Source organism: Pseudomyrmex gracilis, unplaced genomic scaffold, assembly GCF_002006095.1.
Source record: "Pseudomyrmex gracilis isolate BER0280 unplaced genomic scaffold, ASM200609v1 scaffold_1948, whole genome shotgun sequence".
NCBI classification, from domain to species: Eukaryota; Metazoa; Arthropoda; class Insecta; order Hymenoptera; family Formicidae; genus Pseudomyrmex; species Pseudomyrmex gracilis.
The window spans coordinates 4855-15729 of NW_018022532.1; the positions used below are offsets into that span (position 1 = coordinate 4855).

Sequence of the window (10875 nt, forward strand, 5' to 3'; positions counted from 1 at the left end):
TTACACGGCTATGTCTCACTGCGGTAAACTCTCCGGCTTGCGGAGCCACACAGTGAGCTAGCAGTCCCAACTCAGTCTCTCCTTTGCTTCATCCACGCGATCGATTTATAGTAATCGATCGCGCTGATTCAGCAGGCCCACCGGTCCTAGCAACGGCCGTGCTAGTTACCGGTGCCGGTGTCGACACATGCTGCGTTTGCACTTCACACAACGCGGCGATGTGTGGCGCCCTGTGGCAACCAGTAGTTCTTCCTAGAACTGCTGCCTTCCTGCTATCTAACTAGGTCATTGAGCAATGACAGTGATGTCTCATCACATTGCTTAATGGCCTCATCTTAACACAAAAATTGGCTCACAACAGAGGTCTCGAGTTCAAATCCCGCTATCACATTTAGGATTTTTTCAGATTCGGTCTTTTTCAATGGAGTTCATCGGTTGATCAACGAGTTGAATCAGGCTTCTAGAAATTAATTCGAATGAAATCTCGAATTAATTCTTTTCCGATAAGGCGATATACCACTGATTTTCTTTTTTTTTGTAGTAATTCCACTTGGATTCTAGGGAACAGATCTGATCTGCGTTTGGTAGCAATCTGTCGACGTTTCTGACGACAAATTTGGTCTGTACTTGCTACTGTTTTGTTAACAGTGCTGGTAACAGATATGATGTGTATTTGGCGCAATTTTGGCGCCAACAAACGATCACCAAATCTGTTCTGGATTTGGTGCGTCACTTTGGCTTTGCTTTGCTAGTAGCAGACTTGTTATGATTTTGGTCTGATTTTGACATCTTACATGTTTGACAGATATGGTCGCCAAACCATATCCTAATGAGGACACAGATGGATATGGATTTAGTCTACTAATTTCGCCGGCGGTTGGCGACAAAACTGCGACATCTCGCAACCAAATTGTTTGCTGGGTATATATATATATATATATATAATTCACATTATATATATATAATATGAATTTTGCATAGCCTATATATATATATTGTTATATATACACGCATAGTCATTCTTTACAGTACTTTAATATATGTAATTTTCTCTCTAGACTTATATGTACTTATGCATTTTATTTTTAATTCAAATAAAACATATATTATATAAAATATCATTAATAACTTCTATTTGTTAATTACATAAAAAATAATATTTTAATAAATTACTTACCGAAAATGACTTTTAAAATCAGCATCGGTATATTGCCAAACCACATCTTCGATATAATTCTTACAATATATTTTTTTAATTTTTGGTATATGTTCGCAATTATGTAATGCTTCTGCTAGAAGATCTAAATCTGAATCTGAATCTGATTCTTCACTAGAATCACATATTTCTTTAATGTAATTTTCGAATAGTAATTTTTTTTGTATATTGTTTTCCATATTTTTAAGTTATGTATGTTTATTTTCTCTGCTATTATAGCACTGATACGGACTAAAATATCGTTCCAATTTGAAATCCATATTTGTGCTGATAGTATGCTTAGCAAAATTGAAACGATGTTGGTAGCTTGCTTTCATGACGACATACTTACAGCGCTGGCAGTCAATTTGGAACACAGCCGTGACCGTCTTGGTGAAAAGAAGACACAACATGCTATGTCTGCACTCTTCCACAAGCCGACAACCGAGCGTGTCGCACACGGACGCGGCTCTCGCTTGTGTGCGTACGAGAGCATCGAAGTGGTGGGGGTTTCGCCGCTTCGATGCTGTTTGCACGATCTGGGATCTCTGTCTGAGTTTCAACATGGTTCGCCTTCGCATTTCGAGAATCGCAAGCGGATCGATTTTCGTATATCGATCTACAGCTGTTAGTTACCATAGTATTCAGCAGAGAATGCACCAGACTAGCGTCGTCTGCAACATATTCTTTACAATATAAACAAAACAACTATTTCCGACTAAACCTTTTAATCTTTTATTTATCATTCTTTGAAACGTCGGTAATGCATTCTTTAAACCGAAAGGCATACGCGTATATTCGTAATGTCCATTTGAAGTTGAAAAAACTGTTTTAGGAATATCTTTTGAATTCATGTTGATTTAGTGAAAGCCCGATGCTAAATCAAAAGCTGAAAAATATCGTGCGTTTCCTAACTTACTTAAAATTTTATCAATATTTGGAAGAGGATAAGCATCCTGAATAGTTTTTTCATCAAGTTTTCTATAATCTATAACTAATCTCCATTTAGTTTTTTCCGACGCGTCTTGTTTTTTCGGTACTACCCACAGCGGTGAGTTGTAAGGTAAGTCTGATTCTCTTATAATGTCCTTTTCTAACATGTCTTTAATTGGACTTCCGGTGGAGCTAGCGAGAAAGGCACAAGGGCATACACAGTAGCGAGAAGAAAAAGTGAGATAAAAGTGGAAAGTAGCGAGTTTAGTGGGAATAGTGGTAACGAGAAGAGAGAGGAAGAGCGAGAGAAGACGAGGAAATAAAGGCACAAGGGAGCAACAAAAGGAGAGCAGAGCTGTCCAGGGCGAAAAACGTAAGGAGTAGAAAGGTTAAGGAGAAGCGAGAAAAGGCGGGAGAAGGTGGAAGAAAAAGGAAGTAGCAGATGGCGCCGACGGCGGGAAAGCAGGCGGGGAGCAGGAGTAAAAACAGAGGAGACGAAAAGTCACTAGAGAAATATGTCACCGGCGGTGACGAAGTATGGAGGAAAGGATTTGAGAGAATAATAATAGAGAGAGAGAAATAGAGGAAATGAGAAAAGAAATGAGGGAAGAAATGGAAAGAATGAAGGAACAGATGGTGGAAGAAAGAAGGACAAGAGAAGAAGAAAGAAGAAGAGAGAGAGAAAAGTGGAGACAAGAAAAAGAGTTACTAGAGAAGAGAATAGAGGAACTGGAATGGACCAATGAAAGAAAAGAGAGAAGAGAAAGGAAGAACAACGTAGTTATAAAAGGAGTGAAGTGGAGAGAAGATAAAAGGGAAAGGCTAGAACAGGAAGTGAAAGAATTTATAGAGGATAGCCTGAAGATAGAAGTGGCAGTAAAAAAGGCAAGCAAGATCAGAATAAATGAAAGTAAAAACATAGTGATTGCAGAGATAGATAAATGGGAGGAAAAAAGAGAAATTATGAGTAAGAAAAAAGGATTAAACAAAGGAATTATAATAGAAGATGATTTAACAAGAAAAGAAAGAGAGATACAGAAGAGGCTGAGAGGAATAGCAAAGGAAGAAAGAGAGAAGGGAGATGATAAAGTGAAAGTAGGTTACATGAAAATTAAGAAGAAAGAGAAGTGGTACAGATGGAATGAGAAGGCAGGGAGATTGGAAGAAACAAGAAGTGAAAAAAGAGATTGAGGATGAGAGAATCAGGAAAGGGAGGAGGAAGGGAGGGAGAAGGAGGAGGACAAAGAGAAAAAATTAAAAATATGTTTTTGGAATATTGCAGGATTGGCAAACAAATGTGAGGAAACATGGGAGTATCTGGAAAAATTTGACATTATAGGTCTGACAGAAACTTGGATAGAAGAAGAAACGTGGAAGAAATGGATAACGAGAGTGCCAAACAAATACAAGTGGAATTGCATACCGGCGACAAGGGAGTGCGCGAAAGGAAGAGCCAAAGGAGGGATAATCGTGGCAACTAGCAAAGAACTGAGGGGAGTAAAAGTAAAAGAAATAAACAAAGGAGCAATGGAGATAAGCATGGCATACAACAGAAAAAAGTGGAGGATAATTACTCTGTATAATCAAAATATAGAAGAAACAATGGACAACCTGGAGGAGGCAATAGAGGAAGACAAGGAAGGATATTTAATGTTAGGAGGAGACTTTAACGCTAGAACCGGGGAGGAAGGTGGACCAATAGGATACGGAAAAAAAGAGGAGGAGAAAACAAGGAGATCAAGAGACAAGGTGGTGAACAGAGAAGGGAGAATATTGGTAAACAAGCTGAAAGAAAAAGGATAGATGATACTTAACGGAAGCAATAGAAAGCAAGGAGAATGGAAATACATAGGAGAACAAGGAGCATCGGTAATAGATTATGTGGTAACGAATGAAAAGGCTATAGAGGAGGTAAGAAAGGTGGAGGAAGGAAGCAGAACAGAATCGGACCATGTTCCAATGGAAGTGGAAATAGAAGGAATAAGAAGAAAAAGAAGAAAAGAAAGTGGCTGTGTGGAGGTGAAAAGGAGCGTATGGTCGGTGGAAGGGATAGAGCACTATCATGAAAAATGTGAGGGGTGCACGGAAACAAATATAGAGGAGATGTGGTCAGCAATGGAAAATAAAGTGAAAGAATCAATAATGAGGGTCAAGAAAAAGGTAACGCCATGGAGGTTAGGAAGAAAGGAATGGCACAGCAAGGAATGGAAAGAGAAAAAAAGAGAGCTAAGACGGAAACTAAGAAAATTGAAGAAAGACAAGATAAAAAGGGAGGAGTATGTAAGAAAGAGAAGGGAGTATAGAAAATGGTGTGAAGGGGAGAAAAAGAAACACGAGGAGGAAGAGGAAGAAAAAATAAGATCCATAAGGACAGAAGAAGAAGCATGGAGGTATATAAATAAATACAGAAAGAAGAGAGAAAGAGTGGACGAGGGGATAGAGTTACACACCTGGAACGAACATTTTATGGAGCTACTAGGAGGAACAAAGGAGAGAGTGATAATGGAGGAGGAAGAGGAACGAAGAGGAGAATAGGAAAGAAGAGTAATGAAGAGATAGAAGAAATAACAAAGGAAGAACTAGTGAAACAATTAAGAAAACTGAAAAAAGGAAAGGCACCAGGAGAAAATGGAATAGAGAATGAAGCGTGGAGGCTAATGCCGGAGAGAACAGGCAAAGTATTTTTAAAATTGATAAGGAAGATATGGAAGGAAGGAGGAATACCTGAAGAGTGGAATAGAGGGATAATTAGCCCCATATTCAAAAAAGGAGAGAAAGGCGAAGTAAAGAACTACAGAGGGGTGACCCTGATGGATACGGCGTATAAGATATATGCAAACATCCTAAATGAAAGATTGAAGAGAGAAGTAGAAGAAAAATTGGAAGAAGGACAGTTTGGTTTCAGGGCTGGAAGAGGCACGACGGACGCAATTTACATCCTGAACTTCATAGCAAACAAAGAAATAGCAAAAAAGAAAGGGAAGATCTTCGCATTCTTCGCGGATCTAAAAGCGGCTTTTGACAAGGTGGATAGGGTTAAATTAAGAGAAATGCTGAAAAAGGCGAGGATTGGAGAACAGTTAAGAAAAAGAATCATGGAGACCTACAAAGAAACGAAAAACAAAGTGAAAATAGGAAAAGGAAAGTCGGAGAAGTTCTGGACGAGAAGTGGAGTCAGACAGGGATGTCCTATGAGCCCAACACTGTTCAACGTATATATGATGGACTTGGAAGCAGAAATGAGGAAAGAGCAATTCGGTGGAGCTTCAATAAGTAAAGAAACAGTCTGGACGATCACTTATGCGGATGACAAGGAGCGAACAAGAACTGAAGAACATGATGAGGAGGTTCAGGAAGTATTTAGAAGGAAAAGGAATGATTTTAAGCCCAGAAAAGTCAAAAGTAATGGTGTTCGAGAGAGGAAAAGGGAAAAAAAGGGCGAGAAAGTGGAACTGGAGAGAAGAAAGGATAGAGGAGGTGAAGGAGATAAGGTATTTAGGATACATACTACAGAAAAACGGAGAAGCAGAAAAACATGTGGAGGAAAGAATGAGAAGAGCGGTGATCGCGATGAAGCAGACGTGGAGCATCGGGGAAAGATTATTTAAAGAGGACTACAGAAGAAGGATGATACAAAAATGTACAACGCTCTGGTGGGTAGTGTGGCATTATATGGCGCAGAAATATGGGGGTGGAAGAAGGAAGAAAGACTGGATAAAGTGACGAGAAAATACATAAAGTGGATACTGGGATTGGATAGAAGAACGCCGAATTATATTGTAAAAGAGGAGACGAAAATGAAGGAACTAAGACTGGAGGCCATAAAAAGAGCGGTGAAATATGAAGAGAAGGCACGGCAGTCGAAAAAGAAGCTAGTAGTAGAGTGCATGAAAGAAATAGAGAGAGGGGAAGAAAGTAGGTGGGAGAAATGGAGAAAAGAGGTGATGAAAGACGTGGGTATTAGCAGGGAGGAATTGAAAGAGAAGAGAGAGAAAGAGGAGATGAAGGAGGTAGTGCAAGAAATAATAGAGAAAATAAAAGAGAAAGATAAGGAAGAAAGAAAGAAAAAGATGGAGGAATTAAGGTACAACGTCAGCTATAAAAAAGTAAGAACAGAAGCAGCACCGGCATACTTAAGAGGAAAGAAAAACAAGAAGGAAAGGACAAGGATAGCAAGATACAGATGCGGGAACGAAATGAAAGGGAACCAACACTGGCTAACAGAGGAGGAAAGGATGTGCAGAATATGCGGAGTCGAAATAGAGGACCTAACACATGTATTGAAGAATTGCGAAAAAACGAAAGAAGAAATATCAGAAGAAGAGTTTTTAAGTGAAGATGGGAAAGGCTGTGAAGCAATGAGGAGAATAGATAAAATAAGGAAAGAAAAAGAAAAAGAAATGGAAGATAAGAAAGAGAAAGAAGGGGAGGAAAGAAGAGAAAAGAAAAAGAAAGAAGAATACCAAAGAAGCAGAGATACACAGGGGATAAACAGAGTGATGTTAAGTGCAAGGACAGTACGAGCGGCGAGTGATGAGAAAGGGGAAAAGCAATATTAGGAATAGGAATAAGAACAGTGATAATTAGCAGTATTACGAGAAATTAATTACTACTATATTACGATATTACGATACTAAGGTGTCATATACTATAATATTATAATATAATATATTATGTTATCTGTTTCATAAGTTTTATAGAGGCTAAAATGTTAAAATGTTAAAATGTTTAAAATGTTAAAAGGCTAAAATGAAAATGAAAGTTATGTCGGGTAAAGATTAAGATGTAAAGAGGTAAAAATGTAAATAGATAAAATGTAAGAAATGTAAAGTGTAAAGCAACCGGAAGCCATCCAAAGCCGAAAGGCAAGGATTAAGTTTAATAAAAAAAAATAAAAATAAAAAACATGTCTTTAATTTGTGTTTTAATTTCTTCTTGATGTATCGGAGGATAACGATATTGTTTAGTATTGATAGGAACGTCATCTGTGGTTTTAATTTCATGTTGAATTAAATTAGTTAGAAAAAGAGGATCTCCGGGTAAGGCAAATATATCATGAAATTCTTGTACAATATTTCAAATTTCATTTGAGTGTTCTGAAATGTGTGAAAGTCGTGTACTTTCTTTTAATATGCGCAATCGATCATTACTTAAAGATTGTCTAGTGATTGAATAGATACTGTTCTCGTGAAAATTTTCAATGCATTTTATGTTATTCATTAAATGTTTTGGAATAATCGGTTGATTGGAATCATTCATTTTTGTGATAGCTCCTGTGTCATTTTCAAATATTACTACTACATCCCGATTTTTGCACGCACTGAGATATGACTTATCGATTCGCTTAAATTCTTGCCCTCCAAGTATTAAATTCTTATGTGAAAATAGGAAGTTGTTTTTCGTAAGAAAATCTATTCCTAAAATACCTTGATTTAACTGGTGAGTTATCATCTAACACATGGAATATATGTTTTTTCCCAAATATCTCTATTTCTACACCGTATTTTGTTTTCAAAGAGTGAGTTGTTACGCCTGTTATTATAATAGGACCTACTCTCGGCAAATTTTTATTTTCAATATACGCTTCGCGTTATGTCATTAATGACAAATCTGAACCGGTATCTACTAGAAAACTAATTTTTTGGAAACCTGAGATTTTTAGTCCAACTCGTGGTGCTCGGACGTATGTTCCGTCGGGTCCTTGCTGGAATTCGCCTCGATAAATGACTCGATCTCGTCCTGTTCCATTGTCTGTGACCGATGCGATTGCAGGCCCAGTGGTTGACCGTTAATTCGGCGCTCGTGAAAATTTTGCTGTCGGTGGTCTTGTAGTTGATGAAACATCTTTGTTCTGCATTCCTTCTCTTCGTGTCCACGTCTCTTGCAATAATTACATTCTTTTAAAGAAAACTGTGATTTCTGCGGCATCGATCTCTTGTAATTTTTGTTTCGTTGCATTCTCATTCTCCTTCAAACATTTGAGCTTTGCAAAATACCAAATTTAAAGTGTCGAGATGATCGAACGAGTAAAGATGATCGCTGATTTCCATTTTCACATTACGACGAAAAACTTCGATTGCCTTTTGTTAGTATATTTTTTTTTGACTGACGATCTTTGTGTAGCTGGTGTTTTGCGCGTTAATTGCAGTTATGATTTTGTCTTGAACGCGAAAGAAACGATTTATAAAGTCGTCAACGCTCTCATTTGGTCGTTGGAAACAGGTGTCTCGTTGAACTTCCAGCGCGGTAAGATTTTGCGCTTTTCCGTGCAAAGATCGGAATTTCTCAAATAATTGTGAGAAACTTTGTACGCCATCAAGCTTTACTGTGCCTTTTGCTCTTCCTGTTAATTTCTGAGCGATGATACTAATCAACAATAGTCCGTGTTGATCAGTTGCCAGTCGCTTCACTGCGACCTAGACATGCTCGATAAACGATTCGACATTAAGTCTGTCAAATTCTGGAATCAGTTGCAACGCCAATTTGTAATTTGGACTTGAAGGTATAGTATTCAGTACGAGCTGTTCATCATATAAATATAATATTAATTAATTGAATTTTGTATAATATGAATTAAATATTTTGAGATTATGTCTGAAAAATGTAGATTCTTGTTATAATTTACACACCAAAAATATATAAAAAAAAAACAGTAATAACTTTCAATATTCAAAACACTCTTGAATCCTTCCAGTTAACACATATGTAATAATTCCTAAACAAATATAACGCATCTTGAAATATTTTACTATCATCAATAATATTACTTTTTCCAAGACTGTAAATCTCGGAAAAAAAATATTAATATTGGGAGTACAAATTAGTTCAATCCGTTTTTTTGTGTTCAACAATGGATTTATTTCAAAACAAAATAAATAAACAGATTAATTAAAGTATTGTCCATCGCTGGCTACTACATTTTTCCATCTCTCAGGCAATTTTCGAATTTCATCTCGAAAAAATGACTCGTCTTTGGAGGCGATCCAAGTTTGGAACTAATTTTCGATTTCTGCAAAAGAAGTAAACTAGTGACCTGCCAAATCTTGCTGCATCCTTCGGAACAACCAATAATCAAAAGAAGCAATGTCCGGAGAATACGGCGAGTGCGGTAAAACATCCCATTTAAGCGTTTCCAAATATTTTTTTACGACTTTTGCGACATGAGGCCTTATCATAAAGAAGAATAACTTTATCATGTCTTTGCTCGTATTCCGGACCTTTTTCTCGCAATGAACGGCTCAAATGAATCAATTGTAGCCGATACAGATCGCCTGTAATGGAATCGCCAAGTTTCAATAGCTTATAGTAAACAACAACATTTTGGTCCCACCAGATGTAGAGCATGATTTTTGAACCATGAATGTTCGGCTTTGGTGTTGATGTTGAAGTCGATGGCAACGATTGACTGGGCTTAGCGTAGTCTTTTTTCTTCTTGGGGTTGTCGTAAAATATCCACTTCTCATCTCCAGTCACAATCCGATGAAAAAAACCTTTTCTTTGTTGCTTTTAAATCAGCAACTCGCGAGTGAAAAATTGCCTTTCAACGTCTCTCGGTTTCAGTTCATAAGGCACCCAATTTCCTTGTTTTTGAATCATTCCCATGGCTCTCAATCTTACAGAAAGGGATTGTTGAGTTATTCCCAATGATTCTGAAAGCTCCTCTTGCGTTTGACTCTGATCTTCTTTGAGTAATGCCTTCAAGTCTTTGTCTTCGAATTTTTTTGGCTGTCCAGAGCGAAGATTGTCTTCAACGTTGAAATCTCTATCCTTGAAACGTCAAAACCATTCCCTACTTCCTTCCTGATTTATCAGTTGGAGCAGGGTCACCATAAACTTCTACAAGCATTTGATGAACTTAAGCTGCACTTTTCTTCCAATTAAAGCAAAAAATTAAAACCTTCCGCAAATGCTGCTTGGTTAACACAAAATTTGACATTTCAAACACAGTAAAAATCAAGGTTTTTGTATGAAAAAACCTCAAAGCGAGATAAACTGAATATTATTAGCAAATGTCTAACCTCTCTGAAACCGCCAAAATCAGCTGTCACTATGAACCATTCACAACAGCCGGAGCCATCTTTTGGAAACGGACCGAATTAATTTGTATTCCCAATATATAAATATTGTACGTCTTTTAAATAAAAATTGTGTGTAGAGTGACTTTGTTTAGACATAAGTTAAAAACATTGAAGTTTAATGTTCTCTGATATTTAATATAGGCTTTCAATTTCCTTCTTTACAAATTGTTTAATATATATATATATATATTAGATAGGCAGCTGCATACTAAAATAAAAGAACGTAAAAATAATATCCGTTCTACACAGTTATCGGTTGTTTCGAAACATAAGTTTAGATCACGATCACACATTTGATTGAAACAACGTCTTAATATTAGATCGTGAACCAAATTTTTACAAAGAATTGATGTCTGAAATGATTTATATAAAAATGCAATTTCACGGTTTAAATCTGATCAACGATCTCGACATGCTTGATAGTTCTTATTTCGAATTATTAAATAAGTTAAAACTTTAAATTAACAACGCTTTTGTCCTTCTCAAAAACTTTCTTTGGTAGAGGTAACACATATACAGGGTGTTTCAGAACTATGGGATCAAACTTCTAGGGGTTATTCAGTGCAACAGTAGAAAACATTTGAGTATAGGGACCCATGTCCGGAAAAGTGTCACTACCGCACTACGGCCCTAAGACGCGTTAAAATTTAGAAAGACGATGAATTGCCT

The 10875-nt window shown here is 37.1% G+C and overlaps 1 protein-coding gene across 1 annotated transcript; it reads left to right on the top strand.

Moving 5' to 3' along the window:
- The first annotated feature begins 3931 nt into the window (after positions 1-3931).
- LOC109862544 (vicilin-like seed storage protein At2g18540) lies at positions 3932-4663 on the top strand. Its single transcript, XM_020442611.1, has one exon. It carries the CDS (start codon positions 3932-3934, stop codon positions 4661-4663), a length of 732 nt encoding a protein of 243 aa, XP_020298200.1.
- Positions 4664-10875: the final 6212 nt, after the last annotated feature.